General features: G+C 40.2%; 1 protein-coding gene across 1 annotated transcript in view; it reads right to left on the reverse strand.

Moving 5' to 3' along the window:
* Window positions 1-5,523: 5,523 nt before the first annotated feature.
* The window catches only part of PCNT (pericentrin), a gene marked incomplete at its 3' end in the record, with an annotated part of 72,538 nt that continues 51,022 nt past the window's right edge, over window positions 5,524-27,039 (reverse strand). The window contains 14 exon segments of the mRNA XM_009864364.1: window positions 5,524-5,665; window positions 7,569-7,722; window positions 9,141-9,229; window positions 10,084-10,316; window positions 11,641-11,805; window positions 14,678-14,780; window positions 15,524-15,801; window positions 16,687-17,208; window positions 19,622-19,772; window positions 20,454-20,667; window positions 21,295-21,490; window positions 22,540-22,737; window positions 25,904-26,058; window positions 26,487-26,589. Coding sequence (XP_009862666.1) covers window positions 5,524-5,665; window positions 7,569-7,722; window positions 9,141-9,229; window positions 10,084-10,316; window positions 11,641-11,805; window positions 14,678-14,780; window positions 15,524-15,801; window positions 16,687-17,208; window positions 19,622-19,772; window positions 20,454-20,667; window positions 21,295-21,490; window positions 22,540-22,737; window positions 25,904-26,058; window positions 26,487-26,589 — 2,703 coding nt within the window.

Below are 27,039 nucleotides of genomic sequence, written 5' to 3' on the forward strand. Positions count from 1 at the left end.
GAAATATGATACAGTCATTGATCCAGTATAAACTCAAACTCAGTTAAAATTGGTTTGGAACTCGAGAGAAGTGAAGTTACTTTTGGCAAACTTTTATAGCAAATCAGGTACTCTTAAATTAATGTCCAGTCAGGTAACAGGTTTTCCTATAGCTGCCATAAGACAAACTCTGTATGTGGACCAATGTTACATCACACAAACAGGGTTATGCTGGCCTGATCCCTGTGTAACACTGTTACCAGGGTCTGTGGAACCAGTCTGTCACCCCTTGCAGCAGCACAGCTAGGATCCTCCACAGTACCCTTCATCTTCTCTTCCAAGCAGATCCCCTATTTACCTTTTTGCTCAAGTAAAAGGACATTTCTTTCTTGTTACAATACTGACAGGAAGCCTGGAGGCCAGGCTTCTCTATTTTTCAGTATATATACATACCACATTATTTTTCAGAGAACTAAATGGTGATCTACCTGACAGAAAAACAAGGGCTTGCTAAGACCAATATTGGACAAAAGCAGTTAAATAAGTGTTGTCAATCCTGGGTGAACTCCAATATCCAACTGTCAACTATTCTGTAGAGAAAAATCTTTTAATAGACTGTAGCAGAATAATCTGCCTCCAGAAGAGCTTTTGCTGATAGCCCAAACTTTAAACACCATGTATGCCTTAAAGGTAGAGATTTCACATTTCCAGAGTCTTAAGATACTTCTAGTATTACAGTCTGCCTATACTTTTTCTAAAGAAAAAAAACGAGAAGAATGAATCCTAGGTTATTCCAAGAAGCACTTGATAGAATTCTGTGAAATACCACAACAATAAATACCACAGGTAAATATCACAGAAAGAAGTCTTAGTCAGCATGATACTTGGAATATTTTTGCACTGTGATACATTATGACTGGAAATGGGTGTACTGCTAGAATGCCATCTCTTTCCTCTGAGCAGCAACTTAGCGCACACCTACAGCACACAGTATAGGGCAGAGCTAGGATTTGCAGTCAGGAGTTTCACTTACATTAGAGGCAGATCTAGTTGGTGGGAGGGGCTGGGGAGGTGCATGTGTGCCAAAACTGCATACATTGAAACAAAAGTTATGAGTCTTTTGGATTAGGAAAATTAAGCTAAGAAGATCTAGACTAAATAGGACAGATCAGTACTAGCCATCCAAGAGCTGTGTTAAAAACCTTCTAATTCAGTGCATCTATAAGCTTATTATTTATCTTCCATCTATTTACACTTTAGACAGAACTTGATTTCTACTTCCCTGCATTGACTATGTTTATTTTCCCATTTATAAACAGCCTAATCCAAACCTACTTTGGAAACCAATTTATTTTTTTTAAAGTTCCTAAACATGTACGCATTTCTGTAACACAGATGCTCCAGTTTGCCAAGTATCAGGAGAAGCTCCTTTTCAGACTATGCTCTCAGAGTCTCTGGTAAGTTAAGGGAGAGACAAGGGTGCAGCCAGCTGAGTTCAGCTGTTTCCAAACTACTTGCTACGGATCCTTCCAGAAGACTAGTACTCTTCTACCTCACTAGTTCCAGTATGCTGAATGGGAAGGCAATTTCCCCCTAAAGCTCTATTCTTCCCTCTCCCTAGAGGGAACGCTAAAGGAAACTGGAAGGACAGCTCTGATCCCAAGTCAAGTTTGTGACTGAAAAGATCAGTCTGAAGGTCAAGGTCACACTAGAGGAAAATCTAACATGCATTTGACAGAAGTAAATATATTACATTAATTCAGTCAGACCAAATATACCATGCAGACAGAGTAGTCAGAGAAGTGGTCAAGAGGTGGTGGCTTGACAGTGAATTGAAATGTGATGAGAAAGACTGAGGGAGGGAGGACTTTATTGTAAAACCAGAGGAGCAAAGCCCAAGTTCACAGAAGGCTACAGGTATCTTTGATATTTGGGAGAGTACTTTAGGTGTTCTGTTGGTCTGACAGAAATACTAAAACCCCAGCAATTTTAGGAACAGCAAAAAAAGTAAACAGGTAAAGTGGAAACAAATACAATGTTAAGAATTCACTAATAAAATGCCATTTTAATAACTTTTTTTTTTACAAGGAATCCAGCTATACACTATAGAAAAATAAACACCAAAAGAGACTCTTCGCAACTTACATACAGTAATGCAGGCATACTTTAGCTATTAACTTAGTAGTTATTTCACATGAGAATGTAAAACATTATTAGTGAAAAGCAATTTCCTTTTAAAGTACTAAAATATAGTAAAAAGAACAATATAAAAAATCTAGTGCAAAAGCACTAGATTCAGCTGCAGAAAAGATCGCATGAGTCTCCATTCAGCATGGACCAGCTCAGAGAGAAGCAGACATTTCAGAAGCATTCTCATCACTTTTTCATGTGTCTCTGGTGAGGTGGGCCTGGAACTTGTCCTAAATTTAAATAAAACAAATGAATATTAGAAAGCTGCTTGTGTTATGAAGCAACAGGGTATGATTAGCAGCATGTAATTTCCTCAATGTGCTTCATATGAGCTATGCTGAAAGCAATTACCGTTTTTATGAGCCACCTAGGAACGATACAAAACATGATTTGAAAGCTCACACATCTGCCACAGCAAACCTTCACGCACTGAGACCATCGCAGGCCTGCTTTCCTACAGCAACAGGGCTGCTCAGTTCATTACAAATCGAGATACCATTTTGCTCACAGCACTGTTCTAAAGATTGTGACATCATTCTGCAATTCCTGACATTCTGTAAAACATGCAAACTACAAAAATAATAGCAATTTTGTGGAAAGTACGTATCAACGGTGTCCCAGTTGTGGAATACTTAATCCACACTGAGCATAAAGCAAAATACCTTATTTCTAAGAAATGCTGTCAGGTTGCAATTCTATAGTTCAATTCTATCTATATCTGTCAGAAACAATTGCAGTATTTTGGAGAGGGAGGGAACCCCAAACCCTCCAAAGTCACAGTATTAAGCTTTCCAGTTAATATCCTGATAGGAACCATGTCCAAGTTTCCATATCGAAGTGTCAAGGTAGCTATTGACTTTAGTGAAGTAAGATTAGGATTTTTAAGAAAAACTAGCCTTTATCGTTTGTTCTCCAGCTATACCAGGCTCCCATGAATGTTGACAAGGCCAAGATTTCTATCTTTCTAGAGAAACTTATAATTTGAAAGTTTTACTTTTCAAAGAGTTAATGGTAAAACTGTGTTAGGAAAGCAACAGGTCATCATAAAAAAAAAAAAAAAATTGCCTCAGAAGTTAACTTAAGAATAATTATTTTTCCAAAAGCAGTAAAGTCAGTAGTCAAAATTAATAATGCCTTTTACAAATTGTGGTGAAACTGAAGAACCATACAGCACCCCTACAACATAAATTAAATGCTCAGACCTGGCACTGCTGAGGATCCAGTGTGGCAGATGCGATTTGAATGAGCGTCTAAACTGACTGTTGGGTCAAGAGTCACTATTTAAGTCTGTGATCAGTGATCAAATCCCCACTCCTGCCCTGCAAAACACACTGCAGAGATGATCTGCTGACAAGAAAGACCAGAGGAGTGGCCAGTGGTAAGAATACTGGTGACTGGCAGAGATTTTCTGGATACGGTCAAATATTTTCCTCGTCTTGGCACAACTGACCTAAAGGCACACATGTTTGGGCAAAGGCTGAAGGGCAATTACAGGAGCCAAGTCTGCTCAGGAAACAGCAGTTGACATTGGTTATGGTTATGCTTTAATGAAAGAAATATATAATACGAGTATGTGCAATGTTGTGAAGGAATCCACACGGCCCTCCCACAGCGCCACAGCCAAGTATCTACCCGGTCATCTTCCCAGCTTTTGCTGAAATTATGGGGAGCCAAGGGTGGTGGTTGGTGGAAGGAAATAATCAGTGCTTGCCTAGAGGTCAAGGACCACAGTGACCCAAAAGCAGCAGGACAAAGTAAACCAATTGTGAAGGATGAGCAGCCAGATGTAACACAGGGAAGGAACCAGCAATAGAAGATGGAAAGGATAAAGGCTGGATGAAAAGACTCACAGCCTGGTGGCCCATATTATCTCAGACTAGGAAACTAGGCACATAAACCTGGATAGGTGAAGCAAACTTTGGGGAACATGCTCCAAAGAACCTGGAGGAATAGCTCTCAGCAGGCTCGTCAGGAGTCTCCACACAGGAAGCAGTGCTGGAGCTTCCCTAGGCCTGAGATGAAGCTGTGTCATACCACCATGTGGACCATGGTCATCACAATCCCATCCCTGTCAGCAACCTGAGCTGTCCCTAGTCACCCGCTGAGACTGATGTGGAGAAGCACAACTTTGCCTGGCGTAGCCGCAGTGTGGGCTGTGTATATGTGCATAGATATTACAGGTATTACATATTGTAGATTTAGGTTAGATATAAGGAAAAATTCTTCACTATGAGAGTGGTGAAGCACTGGAACATGTTGCCCAAGGAAGCTGTGGATGCCCCATCCCTGGAGGTGTTCAAGGCCAGGGTGGATGGGGCTTTGAGCAACCTGGGCTAGTGGGAGAGAGGTGTCCCTGCCCACAGCAGGGGGGTTGGAACTAGAGGATCTTCAAGGTCCCTTCCAACCTTAACCATTCTATGATTATATATATATATGTTGCTGTTTAATTTATGTTGTTGCCCTGTGGTGGGGAAGGCAGGCAGCAGGAGGCAGCCCCTGCAACACGATGGTGACATATGTAAACCAGTCATCTTTGTATTTTGTCCAGCACAAATTAAATGACAGCCAGAGGTTCAGCACAGTTTTCACAACCCAGAGACACCAGAACACTGCATAACGCTTAGACATGAGTCTGAAAAATAACAAAACATTGGAAAACACATCTAATCATATCTTGATAGGAGATGATCGCAGAATGATATGATGACAGTTTGTAATTTCTTCCTTGGGACAAGGATTTTTCTGTGATATAACTAACATGTAAGAAGAGTGAGTAACTAGAACGTTACAGTAAATTTATTCTAGAAATTATGTCGAAGGTTTTTTTAAATAGCAGAGATAAGTACCACTACGATCCTTCGTGTGCTCTTTGATCAATCTTAGAACTAGATGGCTGTTTTTACCAGCCTCCAAATGTTTTTATTAATCTGCTGTGGAATGAAAAGATGCAACAAATAAGGGAAGTATTATTGTTTGTGCTGCAGAGAAAGCCTTGTTCAGCTATTATAATAGTTCTCTTGGACTTCAAAGCATATTAACTCTAGACATTAACTTTATTTAAACTGCAACACTTGCTTATTTAGACTTCATAACAGAAGGCACAGGGAGGGGGGAGAAATCACATGGAATTATTCATCCTTATTTTGAGAAATTCCATACTTGGACTGATTTTAGATAAGATTCTCAAAAAGATTTCATTTCAGAGATTGAATTTTTTTTCCTCCCCCTCCCCAGTGATTCTAATTATTAATTAAATTAATGATTGTTACTTGCTTTAAGTGTTACACGCAATATACCCATACTGAAGAGCCTTGCAGAAAGCAGCCCAGACTGCTGGCAGCCATGAGCGGTTACAAGTTGGTTCGTACCTGGTTGTGCACCCCCCAGTCTTTGCTGGATAACCTCCAAGCGATGGATGTATTCTGTTAGTGATCGTTCAGGATCCTGAATAGGCATAAGTGACTCGTCTGAAGCTGAACTTGTGGATGGATGCAATCTTGAAAGGAAAACAAATTTTCTTCTTCTCATGCCACACTCTCAAATAAATTTAATAGTTACATTCACTTAGCAGTAATTCAGTGCAAAAGCAAACTAGAACAACAGTAAAAACTACAACTGTCAAAAAATACATATAAAGTAATATAGATTAGGCAGCTTTTTATACAGGGGAGTCGAAAGAAAGTATGTTTTGATAAAAGCTGGAGTATCTATGAATCTGTCTCTGCTGATACACAACTCAAAGTCCCTCAGGTAAGAAAGCTGCAGAGGCAAGTCTAAATGGTGAAGTGTGAAAAGACCCACTTGACCATAGAGGGTCTTTGTGAATCCAGGTGTGTACTTTCCTGTTCAGCACGTAAAATACTAACTTGAAGGACAAGGTTGAAAAAGAGGACCCTTTAGATGGTACACAGTGTTTCGTTTCTGAACGTTAACAATAAACTTCAAATATTAGCAGAAATGCACATTGCGAGGGGACAGTCCATGCAAACACACTCCTATTTGGAGTTAGGATTTATTCCTTCCCCGTACACCTTTTGTTTAGTGGAAGGCAGTTCCTGTTCACTCCTTCCTTCTGTACAGCTTTGCCAGGAAACAAGAGCGACAACAGACCTTGTTTAACCTCTCTCATGTCCACGTTAGGTTTGAGCTACCGCTGGCCTAGCCACATCGTGCGACCAGTCAGGGCTTGCTATGATTAATAGCCTTGTTCCACACAACACAGGTGACTTGTTGATAGGTAAGCTGACAGCTACTTCTTCTGGCTGTCGGACCCAGCCACATGCAGAGGAACAGGATGGCATAAAATTAAGTCTTTTGGGAAATGCTTGCAGTTCTCTAACTCTCCAAAATGTGTTGCAGAATTCTGTGCAAAACAGAATGCTGCCTGTCCTTTGTGACAAGTACTGCCTTGTCCCCCAAATCAGTCAGCAATGTAAAAAAACCTAAAATCATGTGGAGCATCTGCTGTCTTTGTGTACTTCTAGATCACCACAGCTACTTCCTTGCTACCCTTTTATTCTTTAGGAAGACAACTCTTGCCTGCTGGTTCAAGTTTCTAATGCAGCAAGGAGGTTAAGGAAAAGAAAAAAAAAAATCAACACATCCCAAGCTGATGGGACTGAGAAGAGTTACTTTCCATATAAACCCCTGCAAATTCTTGCTTTAAGGAGAAAGCCACCTACAAGGAGTGGCTCGGGAGAGATGATACTGCACCTAGTAATGGTGCAGCCTCATGGTGCGATGCCCGAGGTTGCTGTGGGGCCCAGGAGAGCCTGGGAGTGGCAAGGCCAATTGAATGACTCAAGATCACCTTCCTCCAACTCAAACACAGAGGTTGCAACTCAGGTATTGTCTCAGCAGCACCATGCAGAACGTCACCTGTGACATCCAACCCACCACCAAGTCACTGGGGTTGTATTTCTGTGCAGAACTGGCCATAAATCACGGAAAACCGCAGGCGCACACACCCCACAAGTTCTCCACCTCCAATTCTGTGTGTCTGCACAGAGTCTGAAGGCAGCTAAAACTAATGCAGTGCTGTCATATGGTAGGGGAGCCGCTTCCACAGGATGCTCAGAAATTAATGTCTAACTTAGACAGCAAAGGCAACAAGAATTATCCCTCAAAGAAGGCTAAGAGACATAGCATTCTAAATCCTGTGAGCCCATGCAAATTAAACTGGGAAACACCACTAGGAATGCTCTCAGTCCAAGAATGTCAGACACACTTAAATGAGAAGCTTTCTTCTCCTGTAGCATGCTGAAAGAAAGAAAACATTTACTAGGTCTAGGAAAACAAATTCCTTTTCTTGTACAAGTGCCTCCTCCAATAAGTGGTTACATTTTTACGAAAAACTGTGCAGGAGGGTGATTAAACATAAGGAGAGCTTGCAGACTGACCTGTGGTGTAAGCAGTAAGAGGATCTGGGGGAATGGTTCACAAATCTTGCAGAGCTGGTTCTGTGGCACAGTCCTGTGTCCCGGCTTGGGGGAGAGCTGATGTGAACAGCTGGGGGCTGCTGCTCTTCCAGAATTTCTGTTCTAGCACCAGAGGCTGTGTTAAATATGAAAGAGCTAAAAAATATGCACTGTGAACCATTCACAACAGGCTATCATAAACATAACCAATAAATCCTACAAGAATTACAGCAGAGTACAACTGTGTGTGGTTTTAAATGCACCCAAAATGTACTTTTTAACAGCTAACTGCTTTTTAGCTATTTTTTTTTCTTTTTAAAACCAGATATAACAGAAGTTTGACATTTTAATATTGAACAACTTGCTCCTGCAAATGGAGAACTTGCACTGTTTCCTTCTCCAGACTTGCCTTTTCAGTAGCTGTTTCTATAGCCACACAGGGGATGTTCTGAGCAAAATATTTTTTCAAGAAATTTTAATACTTGTCGTTTGCTCTGTTAGAGCTGTTGCTGTTGACTTACACTCTCCAACTTTAGAGACAGTAGAGTCATGGAGACACCCTTTTTTATTGGTTTGGTGAAGGTTTGGTGGGATGGGAGTGTGTGTCAGTTTGTTTTCATTAAAAAAGAAAAATCCCTTCAGATAAGTCCTTTAAATCACAAAAAACCCAAGTGGGTTTTAATGAGACTGCCAAGACGCTATTTGGTAGTGAGGTAGGAAGTTCAGCATGCATTTCACAATTCAAGTCTCATAGGAACCACATCACAGTAGTTTTATGCAGTAAGTTGTGGTTTTCTTTAAAGTATCTCCAGTATCTCAGAACAGTGAAAATGACATAGTATCAGGTAATGGAAAATGCACTACTTCATCTCAATTCTGTTTAGTGTTGAGAAGCCACAAGTAATAGAATATTACACAGAATAGGACAGTACCACAACATTGGGTACTGCAGTAAGATGTTTGAATTCTTACTAACTCATCCATAAGTCCTTACTGCATTGCATCAGACCATCTATCCATCTGCTTCAGTTTGGCAGCACTTAAACTCCAGAGCACATAGTTATGGGGAATCTGCCATCAGATTAGGTCTCTCCTGAACCTCTGAAACCACTTAAAACCCTTTTTCACCTCTGGTAACACCAGCAAGTACACCACTCCTAAGACTGACTTTGATGTCGCATGTATTCATCCTTGCCTTAGTAATATCTCATGGCACTGATTCCCATTACAGGTAGCTTCAGACTGTACAAAATATAATTCTCTGATGAGTTTTATAAACACAGGACTCAGTTTTGCAGCCTGAGCAGCTGCAGTAAAAGGAGAAGAGGAGGAGCTCTCCATTTTGTATATTATAAATTCTGAAAGTTTTCAATTGTAATTTCGTACAATATCCTTATAAACTCCTAATAATTGTGTTCAGGAAATGGAAAAACACATTTGCATTAATAAACAGATTTTGCCACTTCTGTAGGTGTTTTGTTTTGTTTTGTTTTCAAATGAAATGCATCACTAAAAAATTATGATCAAAACAATGTACTTAACCAAAATGCTTACCTGCACTACCTCCTACACTGTGAGAAACAGTTTCATCCTGTGTGCTCTTCCTTTTAGGTTTGTTCCATTTTTTCACCAAAAACTTTAACCTTAATATCAAATAAATTCATACAATAATTTAAAAAATAAGCAAAAACTACACTGAATTTTAACATTAAACTCTTCATTGGCATGAAGCATATTAAACAACATAAGTAACAATCCTTGCAGGGGTGGAGGAAGAATTCTTTGGAATGCTGGCTTATTCTATTTCACTCTGCAATAATCCTCTAACTGCTGGAAAGGTTTGTTTCTTCTGGCACTGCTCCTCCACTCCACCTCTAATCTCTGCTCTTCCTGCCTCAGAGCACTAGTTTGGAGGCCACTGTCCCTATGTCCTTTGATACTGCTATCATTCTAGCATCCATGTCAAAGACAGTCTAAAGCCATCCTGTGTCATCTCTTGAAATTCTTAACCTTGCAAGGAATCACTTGAAGTAGATGAGGAAATTGCTTAGAAGTAACCACCTATCACATTTAAGACTTTTTCATTAAACAGACTCAAAAGCCCTTATGAGGTGGCATATTGTCCCAAGCACAGCTAATAAAATCCATCTGATAGTGACAGAGTATGACAGAATCGTACCCAGTGAACCCGGCTACTGGATTCAGGAGAGCAAAACCACCACTCATGAGGTGATCACACTCTGATACAAGACAAGACTATCCAGCGAGTCTGAAAAGGATCAAACCTGAAAAGATATCAGTTTGTAATGGTTGTGCACTGATTCTCAAATAGATTGCAGCGGCTCTCCCTCAAGACAGATGCAGCTTTTCATAAATCCTTAGCTTAGTATGCATCTGACTTAGTGCTGATTCCGAGAGTTACAGCTAAGTTACAGCTAAGAAGCGATGTTCGAACTAGTTTGGGAGATAGCTTTTGCTTAATATTAATTAATATTACCTTGATACTGCGATGACTGCCCTGACAGCACATCTGAACTTCGTAAAAGGACGGGAACGTGATCCAGAAGGCGGCAGGTCTGCACGTGAGGGGTAGGTTCCCATACGCGCTATTAGCGAGAGGGTTGCTTGCTCACACTCCTGGAAGCCACCAAGCAGCAACAAGAGGTATTTCTTCTGATAAACTAGAGCCTTTCTAAACCTCTCCGCTCTCAGGTACTTCTTATATAATCTCTGCCGCCGGAGAAAGTAAAAAAGGCAAAAGAAAATAAATTTTTTAAAAAATAACATCTGTCAAAATTTAGCTGCACAAAGCTCAGAAAAAGTTAGTTGTTTTTCTAGCAGTATCTTCCACAACTTGGATGGGTATGGGCACCTAAACCGTATTTTACTTTACAAAATTGGGGATAGTTAAGTAATAATTTAACCATGGGCAGGTATATTTATCTATAAAATGAAATTTTAGGCAAGTATTTGTATAACAGGCTGTGACTTGGCCAGTTTTGGTGCAAAGTAGCAGGCTTATACTCTGGCAGTTTGGAAACCATACATGAAGGCTTGTACCAAGTCTACTCAATTTCTGTATGTTTATGAAGTCATGGCTAAGCTAGAGAATTTTGGTATAGTTACTGGTTAGCGTGCAAAAACACAGCCACAGCCAACCTATCTTCACATCAAACATCCCTACTGCAGACACGAGGGCAATTGTAACAATTCCATACATGGCTAAAAAGCACCCGAGTTTGGAGTGTCAGACTGACCTACATCTCCTGAATGCCTCACAGAAAAATTTAAGAGTTTAACTCTTTAACAAATAAAATAACACCTGCTTTAAATAAATATTAACTAGAAAGCACGTTAGGGTAAGTGCCCATCAGACTTGATTACAATCAAATGCGTCAGAGGAATAAGATTAGGGGGAAAAGTTAAAAATGACAGATGCTTGATATTTTCATGCTTAAACAAGAAATCTGTCTCTCTCTCTCATTTAAGAATAGGAAGGGATTCTCAAAAGCTATGTTACTTTTGGTGCAAGTTCCTGTCTAACATCAAGAAGGTTTCTTTGTAACTTTTCCAGTGAGGGACACCTGCAGTTTATAAAACTGTTCATCTATAGAATCACCTTTTAAAATAGCAACTGAAAAAGATTACAAATAAATTTAAGCTAAACGCCACAGTCTGACATATACATACATCCCTAGAAATTTGAGCTGCACACTTCCTGGTTTCTGTGTAACAGCAGCTTTTATCATAGTTATTAAAAACAAACAAACAAAAAAACAAATCCCAAAACAAAAACCCCCAAACTCCCATCAGAATTACTAAATTACCCGTTCTACATGTGACATTAACCCCTTAGGCAATACCCAAGTACAATACTGCCAAGGACTGAACTCTCCAGAGGTTTTTTTGGTCTTGAGTTAGTTCTCACACAACAAATCTGTACAAGGGGCAAGAGAGCGAAAGCAAACCAAACGCCAAAGGTCTAAATGCCGTGCTCATGGCTACAGCACTGCTTGCTCACCAAGCTCCAGACTGGCCATCGCAAGAATTTTACCTTAGAACTGGAAGTTTCTGCCACTGGTTTCTTTTCAATTTCAACAGCCACTTTAGTCAGTTTGGACTCAGCCTGTTTTGGTGCATTCTGCAAAATGTTTCTCTCTCTCTGCCAGGCATCTCTTTCCAGTTCTTGAACAGAGTCAGTATCACCTGTAGATCTGACCTAAAAATGAAACCCAAAGGAAGTGAATCATGATGGTCTTTTCACATCACTTCCACAGTCAAATATCCCAAACCAAATAATAACCTAATTTTATGGACAAGCTAAACCATAAAAATAATAAGCCTGAAAACCAACAATGACATTCAGCTGAATGGGAAACCGAAACACGAAAGCAACCCTTCTTAAGAAGTATCAAATTAATTGTTAACCAAGCTACCCCTTTCTCTAGAGGTCTGTCTGATCAGCTTTACAGGAATCCTATTCCCTCTAATAACAAAGAGTCTCTCAAACATTCGGAAATGGAAACAAAACATCTGGCTTTCTTCCACATCCACAAGCAGCACAGAATCTGTGAAAAAAGGATGTCTGTGTACAAAAACATGTTGTGAAGCACCTACAGAAGTAAATTCTAAAAAACCACATTCAATCCTGAGAAATCCAGTTTTGTGGTAGGTCGGCTCTTGTAGGAAGGAGACCCGCAACTCCAGGTCCAATTCTTTGTGGAAGTTCTGCTTTAATAACCCTCTTCATATCAACTACCAATCAAAGGTCAACAGTTACATCAGTGCATGATGCAGCAGATCATAAGAGAAATAAAAAGAAACTTTGAGGCAATTAATGTTTTATCCTTTGAAATAAAATCTATACATTACAGAAGCCAGTACACAAAACTGACCCCAATTTCTGTGAGCAGCTTATTGTAGTACAATATCGTAGGAGAGTTCGAATTTTTTCAGAAGTTATTTCTTGGGAAAACCTTGATATATGAACAAGTGTCATTTACTTTTATCAAGCATGATTTCTCAAGTAGAAGAAATATTTTATAATAAAGTTCAATAAACGACAGCCATCGACATAATATATACACAGCAACAAACAGCAGTTGTGAACACACTGAGATTGCTCAGAACATTTTCAGAACAAGGTCAGAGATAAGGACTTTGGATACGAAACACGCTTCAGATAAGTATCATTAAAAATATTTAAGTGGGGGAAACAAAAGCAGTCTATACCACAGTGAAATGGAGGAAAATTCTTTTTATTGGCCTTTTCAGCAAGCATCCCAGTAATGACTATGGTACCTTCACCTTACAGACCTCCAAACACTCAATTTGAAGGCAGTAAGAGATACAAGTAATATCTGAAGTAGTTCTACGTGATTCATCTACCGTACCAGTTGGCATTTGACTGACCAGTTGACTCCTTGTTAATTTTGGCACAGATTTTTTTTATTTTGGCATTTTGACTGTTTTCCTGTCTATTAGTCCCCAGCTTAGAGGAACTCGAGGAGGTAACACCAATAAATTCCTTTGGTCTCCGGAGCATGTGATTCAGTATCTTAAAGGAAGAAGAAATTCAGGGAGGAGACTGAAACACAGGGTGATTCTGGAAAAAAAACTAATAAATCAAAGCCTGAAAAGAAAGCAGAGAGGAGAGAACATTTGCACCAACAGAAGAAAGGAGAACAAGGCCGTGTTTTTGCTCTCTAAGCTATAGAAAGGCATACATCTTGAGTGCTCCACTAAATTCTTTTTAGTAAAAAAAAAAAAAAAAGCCAACACAAAACCAAAAACCCCAAACTTCAGTCAGAAAACTTGAGTCTCAGAATTGTAGTGTAGTCATAGTCCCTAGAGGAGGCAATTGCAAAGTCTAGTCAAACAAGAGAAAGGACGACTATTGGGCGTGGCATTCACTGGTTTAACGTTAAGAGGTCTGCTAGCTGATGGTGATGAGGGCCTGGAAAATCTAGAAGTTGTGAAAGGCATTTGCAAGAGAGTTTCTAACGCAGAAGACCTAATGGCATGAGAAGAAAAACAAACAGCCCAAATTATTTTTTCTTTTCCTGTGAAGTACCACCTTGGAGGGAGCGCTGCTAAGCTAGCTTTAAATAAAGGTTGTCTGGTTCCCCCCAGAGGCTCTCTGAGTGTTGTGTCCACAGCAGAGGGCTCTGAAGCTTTGTGAGAGGAAGGCTTAACTCCACCAACACCTGCCTGAGAAGACGTTCCACACCCGTCCTCAAGGCTGGAGATTGAGCCACCTGGCAACCACCTCAGTGCGGGCACAGGTGACGGCTGAGCACACGGAGAGTTTGCACTATGTCGAGCCAGCTTGGCATAGGTCAGGCTTGCACTACAGAGCGCCACAGAACAACAGAAGTTACAAAAGCCTCTTCATGTACTAGACAGTCAGAACTCAAGGTGCGTTTCCTGGGCACCTGCTATCAAGCAGGTCAGGGAATAAGAGAGGCTGAATCCAACAAGAGCCAGTACTGTTAGTTAGCCCTAAATCCTCAAATTTTGGCTCCAATGTAGTTGAAGATTTCTTTCTCTATTACAACAAAAAGACATAAATGGCAGGGCAAAGTTATCTGGTGAATAACATGGAACCTAATAGCTATGTTTTTAGGACGTATTTTTTATCAAGAGACCAGAGCTTGGTGTTTGATAATCCCTGGGCTTGTACAAAATATTTACAATACTGCAAACATCAGTCAAAATAGCTCTCCTGAGATGACAAACTACTACTGCACTTTTTGAAAATTCCTTGACAATTTTCTGAAAAGCAACTGCCTCTGGACACATATAGAAGCAGCAGCAACACGTTGCAGGATTTTACATCTTTCGACATATTACATATCTAAGAAAAAAAGGCATCAGAAGCAGACTGCAATACAACAAAAAACTAAGAGTCTGACCCTAAAATATGTTAATAATGGTATGAATATAGGAATATAAAACACAATTTTCCTCAGAATGTTTTACCAAAAAAAGGGGAAGGGAAAAATAAAATAGTATCAACTTCACATGTATGGCAACCTTAAGAATATAGAACAATGTACTGATAATCAACAAATATATGCTGTTTTCCTTACCTGAGATGCAGGAGGAGACAATAAATCTGCTTTTAGTTCCTTTAATGTCTGAAGTAAAGAGGCAACAGCTTCATCATTCGATGCAGACCAATTGTTAACTGTTCTGTTAAACACAAATACTTTTTCAGTATCAGGTTGATTCGTAGTAATGCTAACATACATTTGATTCCTTCTCCCCACTGGATAACCTTTAAGTTTTGAGGCTGTACTTATGCACTATTTATTTCACAAAATGCTATGGATACACACAGAAATTATCAAATTTTATTTATTTTTAAGAGTAGAATAGTGCTGCATAGGATTTACTCAGAAATATTTCATGAGTTTGAAATTCTAATCATGCAAATTGAGGCTGCAGCAAAACATCACTAGTATTTTACTCTGTGGCCAAAGTAGTAAGAAATTACTGGTACTTGGGCACTCCTTTCCTGATGCCTAGCTTTTCCCTGCCATGGTAAATGGAGTTTCCCATTCTAAACATGCTGATGTGTTGATTAACCCTTTTTTTTTAAATTGCTGTCTAATCAGAATGCTCCTGGTGCCAAACTACCACATTATTCTTTTCAGTAGGGTTTGTTTTCTGTTTGTTTGGCAAGTGTTTTTTTTTTAATTGTTCTTTTTAAGCAGCGTCACTTCGCAAATCTAGTTCAAACACAGGCACACAAACTTCTAATGGGAAAGGCTGCAGTGAGACGACAATAACCAGAGTCTGCTGCCACCATGAAACCACAGTTTCACAAAAGGTCATGTAAGCAGATGTACCACTTGCTCCCTTCAGCACACGACTCTCAGCCATGACCCACACATGTTCAGAAGGAGAATGAAATTTTATGAACAGCTACTCACTTATCTACAGTTTTATATATGAACTCATTCAGGTGCCCAGCTACAAACAGCAACTGCTGCCTTATGTTCTCTAGCTGTTGCTGCTGCTGCAAACGCAGTTTTTCAGCTTCTTTTTTCACAGCCTGTTGGGCATTTCGATCTTTGTTTAAGGGACACAGCGGTTCTTGCTGACAGTTTGGAGATGTGAGATTTCTTTCTCTTTCTTCTAATGTTGCCAGTATTTCCTGAAGCTCTTTAATTCTTTGTTCGTCCCTCTTGTGTTGTTGTTCCAAGTTTTGCTATTTAAACAATAAATAGTATATGTGTAAGATGCAAATAAATACACACACATATACAGACATACCTTTTTTTGGTTTGTTTTTTATACACACAACAGCATCAGACACAGCATCAGACCTAACTAGCATATCAATCTCAGTGTTCCTTAACAGGGAGCTCTTACAGAGGAAGACTTACAATCCTGCCTTCCAGGATCATGAGGAAGACTTTTTAATAACCCTGGAGTGGGCATTTTCTCATCCATTTCCAGACATGGTGACTGACAGGTCTCCAGAGAGCCTGCAAAGCCTCCCTCCTCCTCAAATGAAAGTGAAGGAGCTGAGAAATAAGAAGGGTGAAATTGATACTGTCGCAAGCCATTACTAGGAGCTCAGCTCAAAATAAGGGCAATGACACAAAACCTAGTTTGGTTCTGTTCTGCATTTAAGCCATATTCTTCTCCATCTGTTAACAACTGGCAGTTCCCAGCACAGGCAAAGACGCGAAGATCAACTTCTGGAAACAAACCCAGACACAAACCCTTAAAACTAGCTGCATTTTAGAAATGCAGGAAAAAAAAGCTCATCGAATGTGTTTTTCAGAATGCTTTAAGAGAAGGAAACAATTCAATTAAAGAACACCTCCCACAGGGTTAAAACCCACTTTGTGGCTATTTCAATGTAAGGCAAGCCTTGCAGAAGCATTCTCACCAGTCTCTCTTGATCTCTCTGCCAGTTCTTCAGTTTCCCTAGCACTATTTGTTGCTGCTGTCTCCACTCTCTTTCTCTCTCCTCTTTCTTGTTTTTATCTTGCTCTTTCATTATCTTGAAGAGTGACTGCAGTTTTTCCCAGTCAGCTTTCAGCTTCGCCTCTCTTTCCTTCTGGGCCTCTAAGGAACGGATTACCTCTTGCTTCTGATCCTGAAGAGATTCCAGCGTAGCTCGCAGTTTGTCACTGACCTCTCTCTCCTTCTGGGTTTCTTCACAGCACAACTGTACTTCAGGCTCTAGCTGCCTTTTGGAACAAATAGCCTTCTGGTGCATTTTCTCAATAACAGCAGCTAGCTCAACAGTTCGGAACCTCTCTTCTTCTAGCTGAGCCTGCAGCTCTCGAACAACAGCTTGTTCCAGCAGTGACTCCTTGTGCTGACCAGAAGCACCTTCTTTCATTAACGTGCTCAGCTGTTCTGTCAAAACACGTTCACGATTCGAGGAGTTCAGGAGCTCAAATGAACGATTTTTCTCAGCGTCCAAATTTCTCTGTAGTTCCAACAGTTTGTGGCGTTCCTGGGACAGCAACGCTTCACAGCGGGAGTGCTCAATCTGAAGCTCCTTGCGGAGATTATGATTTACTGTTTGCTCATGCTCTAGAGATACGGACAGCTGGCTGTTCTGCACTGACTGCAACTCCAGGGCAGCCTGCAGCTCCTGTTCAAAACAGGGAAGCACATATTAATAGTCCAGTACAAACTCCTTTCTGTGCAGGCTGGCATTTGGCAATTTTCAACCACCTGTTTTACCCAGGAAGAAATTAAAGACTGAACTAGAGCATGTTATTTTTATAATTAGTAAGACTCTCATTAGGAAATCACTATCTTTTACATTCCTCAGTCACTTTTTTACAAGAGTGTCCACTGACAGGACAAGGGGAAATGGGTTTAAGTTGAAGGAGAATAGATTTAGATTAGATCTTAGAAATTCTTCAGTATGAGGGTGGCAAGACTCTGGAATAAATTACCCAGAGATGTTGTGGCTGCCCCCTCCCTGGAGCTGTTCAAGGCCAGGTTGGACAGAGCCTTGAGGAGCCTGATCTAGTTGAGAGGCGCCCCTGCCCATGACAGGGAGGTTGGACTAGATGGTCTCTAAGGTCCCTTCCAACTTAGGCCGTTCTATGATTCTATGATCTGAAGCAGAAATAACCCACGTTGATTTAAAACAAACCAAAAATCTAAGCAATAAAAGTAGACAGAAAACCTCTGGCTTTTAGAGTCTGTCTGTTTAATGCACACAGCATAGGCTGGTAAAAATAATCCATCCTTAGGTCCTTTTTGGGAGCCAGCCTCTCTTCAGAAGGAGAGTGACTGAAGGGATCGACCCAGAGCAGATGCCGTCAGAGCCAGCATTGCCATCCTCCCAGCAAGAGGTTCTGCCCTACCCTCCCAGCCAGCACCACCTCTCCCCTGATCTCATAAGAAAGCAGGTCAGATGCTGAATGACATCAGCTTTCCATAGTAGGGCTTCAAGGGATGATTTGGGAATGAAAGACTGCTGCAACGTGAACCGTAAATGGTTTAATCTGACGCACAGCTACACTTGGGGCAATGCACTTCTCTCTTTGCCTTGACTAAGTGTGCAGAAGCAGTCTTTTTACAAGATGGAGAACGTTAGCACCATGTCCTACCATACAAATAGTAACAAAAATCCCAATCAAGAAAATCACCCACAAACCAAAACACGAAGTGAGAGGCCTGACTACAGGGAAATAGCGTCAGAACCGTGCTTTCTCTCATAGGGTATTTACAGTTGTTTTGGAGTCATCTGACTGGAGTCCTAGTGGACAGTGAGTTGTCCCTGGGCCACTGTACCCTTGTGGCCAAGAAGGCCAGCGGGATCTTGGGGTGCATTAAGAGAAGTGTGTCCAGCAGGGCTAGGGAGGTTCTCCTCCCCCTCTGCTCTGCCCTGGTGAGACCACACCTGGAACACAGTGTCCAGTTTTGGGCTCCCCAATTCAAGAGAGACAGGGACCTACTAGAGAGAGTCCAGCAGAGAGCTACGAGAGTGATTAAGGGCCTTGAACATCTCTCCTGTGAAGAGAGACTGAGAGACCTGAGGCTGTTTAGGCTTGAAAGGAGATGGCTGAGAGGGGACCTTATTAACGTATAGAAATATCTGAGGGGTGGGTGTCAAGATGAAGGGGACAATCTCTTCTCAGTGGTGCCCAGCAATAGAACAAGAGATAATGGGTTTAAGTTAGAACACAGGAAGTTCCACCTCAACGTGAGGAGAAACTTGTTCACTGTGAGGGTGCCGGAGCCCTGGCACAGGCTGCCCAGAGAGGGTGTGGAGTCTCCTGCTCTGGAGACTTTAAACAACCCACCTGGATGTGTTCCTGTGTGGCTGCCCTGGGGGATCCTGCTCTGGCAGAGGGTTGGACTAGATGATGTCTAGAGGTCCCTTCCAACCCTGAACATTCTGTGATTTCTAGGTTGGTTTTGGTTTTTAAGTTTAAAAAAGGTTCATGCTAAATCTTAATCCTTTTCCACTCACTGTCATCCTTTTACACAAACTGAATCATTTCTATCACAGTATCAAAAAGCAAGCTGTTTATTTTCTCTTCAATTTAGAAGAAAAGGAACAAAAATAACTTGGTTAACCCTGCAAAATACATGTTATATAGGAAAGGCTCCAGTTCCTCTCTGCCAGGCATATGTATCATTGGGTGGTTTCCTTTATAGTCTCAGCTGACAATACGCCTTACATCCTCACAGCACATTTGCTCTAGAACAAAGGATACAGTCACACAAATGTAGAATCTGGCTCTACCTACAGAGTAAGAGGCAGTACAAAACCGATCCCATGAAAGCATAAGGCTCCAAAAACACTATGAAGAAAAAAAAAAAAAAGCATGCAACTTGCTTATTTCTGCATGTGCAACTAAAGAGGGTAAGAAAAAGCTTTCATTCTGTGAAAACGAAATAAATGCTATGCATATTCAGTTCAAGTTTGAGGTGTTTTTTTAAACAATTAAAAAAACACATGAAAAAGACTGAAAAAAATAACCTGTTATTTAACTTCATGAACCAAGGGAAGTGAACTGAAGCACTGAGATGTAGGGCATTACCTCCAAGGCCTTTGTCTTTTCACCTTCTGCTTTCTTATGCTGAAGCTGCTGTTCCTCAAACAAACCTCGTAGCTCGGTCTCCTTCAAACGTTCAGTCTGCAAGTCTTCAAATGCAGCTGTCAAATCCTTTTCTTTTTTTTCCAATTCAAAACTGTAAAGTTCAAAATGACATTTCTACCTACTGCAGAATAGAACATCCTTCAGCAGCAACACAAACAAGACATTTTGGGTTACTTTTTGTAAATTGGTATGTTGATTTGTTTAAGATGGCCTCTGCTCTTTCTAAAGAGGAGGAGTTTTCAAGTCACAGCTATTAAGTATGTGCAAAAAAATTATGTCCCTGCAAGCAAAGCCAGAATTGCTCTATTTAGTAACAATTAAGAGATAGGGAGCAGTTATCTATCCTGGCAGAGCAAAATTGTTGTCCTGTGAGAGGAAAGAAAAAAAAATTGGCATACTCTAGGAAGTAGGCAGGAGTGGGAAGAGGGAACCATACACAAGATGACAGGTAAACCCAAATACCAATCAGACTAAGACAAAACCTGCCGGAGTGGGGTACATCAGGGAGACAGAGATCTAGTCTCTTCAAATTCAGTACACGCATACAAAATGCACTTATTTCCACAACCTTCTTGGTCAAGGCTACAGAAAAGGTATGCAAATTTGAACTGAAGAGTAAATAAATTTAAGCAGCTAGTAAAGAAAAATGAACATATCCACAGTAAAATGAGATGTTAGTTTTCCTCCTTGTCTTTCCAAGTGCTAAGTCATTTGTGGATCCAACGAGTATAAGGCTCTTTCACTAGAATAAATCAATAAATCTACTTCTCACCGTAACTGGCTTATTTCCTTCTGAAGCTCTTCTAGGGATTTCTGCAGCCTTTCGTTCTCTTGCTTACTTTCATAAAACTCTGATTTCAGGGCTGCTTTTTCTTGATGCAGGAGATCACATGTTTCACACGCTCTCTTCTGCTCCGCAGACAGGGTGTTTTGCAAATCACTTACAATAGATTTTTCTTGCCGAAGCTTATACTCTAATAATTCAACTAGGATAAGAAAATGTTATTTGTATCACAAGAGAACTTGACAATGCTATCAGATACACTGGTTCAAATAGGGAGTTAAAAAAAAAAGATGAGCTGTATTAAAGTGCTCATGTTGGAGTATTCAGAGATGCACACCCATGCTACAGCTCTGCTGCTACTGGACCAGGCAAAGTGAGAACAGGAAAGCCAGGTGAGACTACAAGAGCTACTGCAATAAACGGTCAAGTAACCTGTTATGAACGGATTTTAAACCTTGCTGAGCAAATCCATCCATTTACTGGCAAACATTCTTATATAAGAACTTCCTGAAAACCAACACCGGTATTCTATTATCCTTGATAGGTTTTCTACACGTATACACTATTTAACAAAGTGTCAGTTCACTGCTTTGGGTTACTTTACCTTTCTCTTTGCTTTTCACAGATTTTACTTAACCACCAATATCAGAAAGAAGAATTCCTTCCTCTGCTAAAAATCAAAGGGAACCTGAGTGCATTAGTAAAGCTGAATAATTGTACAGTATCTGCTTCTTTACAAAACAGTCTTTTTTGCCTTTTGTCTTACAGGCAAAAAAAAAAGGAAGAATTGACATAGAAAAGCAGATAACAAGGGCCTAGCGGTAACTACCTTTCCTCCGAAGGAGGTGTTCTTGTTTGCTCCCATGATCTTCCACCTTGGTGAGGGTTTCCTGTAACTGCTGTAGCTTCTCCTGGTTCTGAAGATGCGTCATACGCAGCTGAGCCCGGAGGTCCTGGACTTCAGAAAGCAAGCTATTCCGGTCTGAGGAGAAAAGGTGCTCTACAACCATCTGCCTCTGCTCCTCCTGAAAACAAAGCAAGTCCTATTAAATCCACAAGGCTATTCCCATATTTTCTACAAGGATGAACCTTAGAGAAACCCTTGCAGTACAAGTTTTATACAGAGGCACTTAAAATTACTAATTTTATGCTTCACATTAATGCAAAATGTTAACATTAAGTAACAGAGAAAACCCTACTTCATTATCTTCTGGATAGTAGTTGTTAACAATAGTTTTACACATAATAGGTACTACAAACCATCTGATCTGAGCCTATAAACTATATACTAATCAGCAAAAAGAATCCTAACGAGATTCAGTTAGCTCAACAGTTAGCTTCCCTTTGCTTGAGAAGTCTGTGAAGCTCTATATTGCATCTTTCCCTTTGTCCTTTTTTTCCTCACATATTTCCTTCTCAATATCACAGTCTTTCTAGCTGCTAGCTAACATATTCAATAAGCTTTGTAACACAATATACAAAGTTTGAGAAAAACAGTACCCAAAACACAGGCTGTAAAAGCCTACTGATCCCAATCTGAATTAATGCGCAAGATATGATTTAATGAAGGAAGTAATAAAACCATAAAAATCTTTAAAAGAGGGAATAAAATGAGTGTTTTACAAGCAAAACACTTAAAGAGGTTTCCTTACTTGTTGCTTCATGATAAACTCCAGTTTTTCCACTAAAGAGCCTTCATCACCAGACCCACAATTGGAGAAATGAGACTTCAAGTCAATTTGCAACATACGTCTCTCCTTCTCAAACATGCTCTGTACTGCTTGCAGAAGCTCTCCTCTCCAGTCAGTAGCAATACTTGAAAATTCCTGTCAAAAATATGCATTTTTTTAAAACAGTATCTCAATTTCTAACCTACTGTCTTTCATATCATTACTGTGTAATACCTATCTGTTAACTTAAGCAGACCAAAGGTGTTTAAAGAGGCTTGTTCAAATCTGAGAAGATCCTTGCTTCTCATGCATACACACACATACACAAACTACACAACAATATCAATTTTTGCATACGTAAAAGACTGATTATCTTGTTTTAAATGACATTTTTATTCTCATACCTTGTCTCCTATATCTGCCACATTGCTAAGGTAATCCTTCAGTGACTGTATGGCATCCAGCACAGGTAAGCCCTCTTTCTGCCATCCCTTCACCATTGCTCTGGTCTGATGAACATTTTTCAGGTCCCTCAAACCAAAGGGATGTTCTGACAAAGTCAATATTTTGTGGCTCTTCTCATACACCATCTTCAGCACAGTCTGAGAAGAAAAAAAAAAACAACAAAGCTTAATATTAGGAAACAGGCATCAACATCCTGACAGCATAAATGCAGGATGGGATAGCATTACACAACAAAAATAAGGCTGCGATGCAAACCAAGGCATGCAGGTCTGCTCTGCTACTGGGTGTGCTTAACAAGCTAAGAATACACATAGATATACATACACACACATAGAGTAAGCCAACAGTTACCAGAGAATTTTTATCTCTTGAAAATTGAGGTCAATATTTAAGATTACAGTGGCCACTGTATTCTTAAATACTGCAGTCACAATGTTAAAGTACAAATGGCAGCCTCGGCCAGTGCATCTTATTGCTGTGTACATCAACACGCTAACAAGCGATTAAGCCAAAAGAACTGTATCTTTGTTTCTGAATTATTTTGTTAATTTTCCTAGGAATAAATTAAATTCTATCAAGTCTGAAGCCATGTAGCAAAACCCAAGTGATGCCAAAAAAGTGAAATACATATTTAGACAACCTTGGCTTAATTTAGCAGAGTACGTACAAATAAAAGCTCCCAAAGTAGTCATTCTTAATAATTTACACAGTGGAAATTGTTTCCTTCACTGTCAGGCAAAATAATCTCCTTTAAATAAATTCTGTGTTCACAAACTACTGTGTCATGTACAGATGTTTCCTGTATCTTTTCAAGGATGGTCACTGGGGACTTGAAGTCCTTTTCTACATGGATCTCATGAGAAATATCCCAGCCTCAAGGCAGAACTGTTCCTCATTGCTACTCACTTTAACAATAACACAGAGTACTTTTCTTCAGTTCTCGATATTTTTCCTTTGCACTTTTTTGAATTACTTCACTTTTGAACCAACTCGAGTTACTTTTCTATCACCAGAATCAAAAGACTGAATATTTCAAGAGGCAATGCTAAACAATGAAAACCTTTAGTAAACATTAACAAGACACTAAGATATTCAAACTAAGCATTCCGTACTGTAATATGCACTCAGATCTTACAGTCAGTAAAGTCTAGATTGATGACCCATGTAAGAAACAATTAAAAGTTCTGTTTGTTAAGATAAAATAGAATTTAATACCTTCATGAAAACTACGAAACTATGCTTTTTGAGAATTATTAGATAGAGAATCAACAGAACAGTTCAGGTTGGAAAGTACCTTTAAAGATCATTCCTGACACAGCACAGGGACATATATTGTTACATCAGGTTGCTCAAGCCTTGTCCAACCTAATTCTGAACACTTCCATGGACAGGGCATCCACAGTTTCTCTGGGCAACCTGTCTCACCACCCTTATTGTAAAGAATTTCTTGCCGAATTCCCCTCCAGCTGTACCTTAGCTTTCCTGATACCACCCCTACATATCCAGGCAGAAATCTCATATTCTTCCCAAGCTACATAAACCTGGTTCCATGACCTGCCCATTTCCTTCTCACATTTTAGTTCAACCAGGGGGTCCTTACTCAGCCATGCATGTTTTCCTGCCTTCCCTGCCTGTTTTCTTACATGTGGGAATCCAAACCTCTGATGTTCAAAGAAAGATGTCCTTAAATAGCTTTATTCTGCTCCTTTATCCTTGAGGGCAGTTTCCCAGTGAGTCCCATCCACAACTTCCTTACAGGACTAAAAGCTTATTCTCCCAAAATTCAGCATCCTGACTCTACCCCATTTTTCAGTTTTTCAATGACAGCTCTGCACTATCAATACCTTTTTTTTTTTTTTTACATAGGGAGAAACCCTACTGCCTCTACTTCCTTGCCTTTCTCTTCTGAACATTTTATAGCCATTGACTGCATCGTTCCAATCATGTGATCTGTCCCACTAATTTTCAGCGACAGCAATCAGAATCAACTCGACCTGTCCAGATCCCTCTGCGGAGCCATCCTACCCTCAAGCACATTAACACTCCTGCCTAATTTGCCGTCATCTGCAAACTTACATTTCTTTGAGGCATTTCATAGGTGTTCCCTATTGGTTCCTAACAGGTCAGCAGCCCCTGGCTCTTCTCTTTTGCTTGAAACTCCATCCCTGCTAAGTCAAAAGTTCTGCTAAGCATAATTTAAAGCCAGCCTTATAGGTTTGGCCAGCTTATTTGTAAAGAGACACTTGTCGCACTGGTCAGGCAAATTCCATCAACTCCCAACAGACACAGCTTCTCAAAGGTCTATCCATGATCACAGAAACAAAAATTTTGACTATAGGAAGATCTACACAGCCAGGCATTCACCTGTTGCTGTCCTCCATCCTGGACCCTCTTCCCCTGACTGAGGGGATAGAGGAGGACACCACCTGCGCTCCCAGTCCTTGTAACATTGACACAAGGGTAATATTATCTCTTCTGATGGTTCCAAGTTGCCTTGTTACAGTACTGCTAGACCCTACATGGAGCAGTAGACAATCTGCAGGGTTCACCAGGCTCAGAGACCTGTCAGGGATGTCATGAATACAAGATCCTGGCAGCCAGCACACTTGTCTAGAGAAACTGTCTGGATGGTAAACGGGTGCTTCAGTGCCTCTCGGTAAGGAATCTCCAACCCCAATAGTCTGTTACGAAGGGGCACTTCAGAGGATGGGTGAAGGTTCTTCCTTCTGCCTCAAGGAGAGATGAAGGTCCAGTCTCCATCTTGGGAGTTACTTGTGTGTCCCACCAAAGAGTCCCAGGTATATACTTCCTTAAATTTGCCTTACTGACTAGCATAAGCAACCACTGCTCAGTCTTCTGCATATTCTTCATGCTCCTTGAATTGACTCCGAAAGATCCCTCCACACTTTGCAGTGGTGTTTCCACACCTCCCCAGCACACCAGAATGGTAAGAACAGGCAGGGGAACATGATGTCAGCTACCTACACTTACTTACAAAACACCTTCCCATAAAGCCTCCAAGACAAACCTACAGACGAGATCAATGGCTCCTCGTACCACCGTGTTCTGGAACACCTCCAGTGTTATCCTAGCAAAACTTTTTCAATTTGTGCAAGTACAAGTAAGACAAATGTCAGTAAATTCGTCACATGAGAAATGCAAAAATGACACAAACCCCATAAGTAATTTGAAGAGAGAAGTTTACAATATAAAGGTAGCAGCTAACACTATTTTACATTAGCATCGCCTTTTCGCTGTTTCAGTTTTAATTTGCTGATATGCTTATATATAATCATATATTACCTTCAGCTGTCGTGAAAGTGTTTCCTTTTCTTGCACTGATTCCATAAGATCTGGAAATATTCCATGGTACCGCAGGTAAGCCATGAAACTAGCATCTAGGTCATCAGACATTTGCAGCTCCTGCTTTAGTTTAGCTGCCAAGGTTGAGCTGGTATCTGAAAAAAGAGAGAGCCCCACCATCCCCACAAGTGTTACAGAGATGAAAAGAACTTGAAACCAGCATAACTACTTGGAAAATAAGCACAATTTCTTCTGCTAGCATGAATGCAGGGTCAGCTGAAGTTAGCTGAGATCTCAGTTGATTTAAACCAGCAAAAAGGTTGTTTTAGCACCAGAGGAAACCTTGTAGTTAAGTAAGGACTCACTTAAAACCCCACGGGTCCTTTTCAGTATATAAAAGCAGAAAGGTAAAAGCATACTTCCACTAGCACAAATGCATAAGTATTTCTAAATTAAGAACCACCTGAGAAAGGCAGAGCTTTCAAATAAAAGATTTACAGTAAAAGAAGATGGTTGAAAGAAAAAACATATTTTTACACTGAAGGTATCAGAAGATGAAAGGAATCCACAAAGTTGAACTTACTGCTGCCATATCCATTGCTCACTGCATCTATGGGAGATGCTCTTGATCTTACATCATCTTGTAAATCAGAAGGGCTTAAATTTAGGTTATCGGCTTCTCTCATCTGCTGGCAAATAATTTTTCCACATTAATTTATTTTCTGAATCCAGCTGTAAGGATTTCTACATTTATAACAACTTTTGTTATTAGTGCAGATCCTAGGAAATGCCTGCTTGATCAGTGTTAGAGATGGCAAATACTATGACGAACGCACCACTGGTGCTCTTTCAAACTCCTTCCACCTCTTTTTACCCCTTTGAACAGTTTCAGGAAACAGATATGTATTTATAATTAATTGTCCTTCAAGAGCAAGGCACAAAAATATACAACTGAAGATTAATTTTCTGACCTACAGATTTTAACTTCCTGTGAAACGATACAGACAGAAATATATAAAATATTTCCATTAAGAAGAAAAAACCCTATTCCTCAATTTTGAAACAGTCTCTTCTAACACTTAACACAGATATTCCTAAGTGGAGAACTGGTACAATAAATTAAGCACGTGGTGGTA

Source organism: Apaloderma vittatum, unplaced genomic scaffold (assembly GCF_000703405.1).
Source record: "Apaloderma vittatum isolate BGI_N311 unplaced genomic scaffold, ASM70340v1 scaffold1582, whole genome shotgun sequence".
Taxonomy (NCBI): Eukaryota; Metazoa; Chordata; class Aves; order Trogoniformes; family Trogonidae; genus Apaloderma; species Apaloderma vittatum.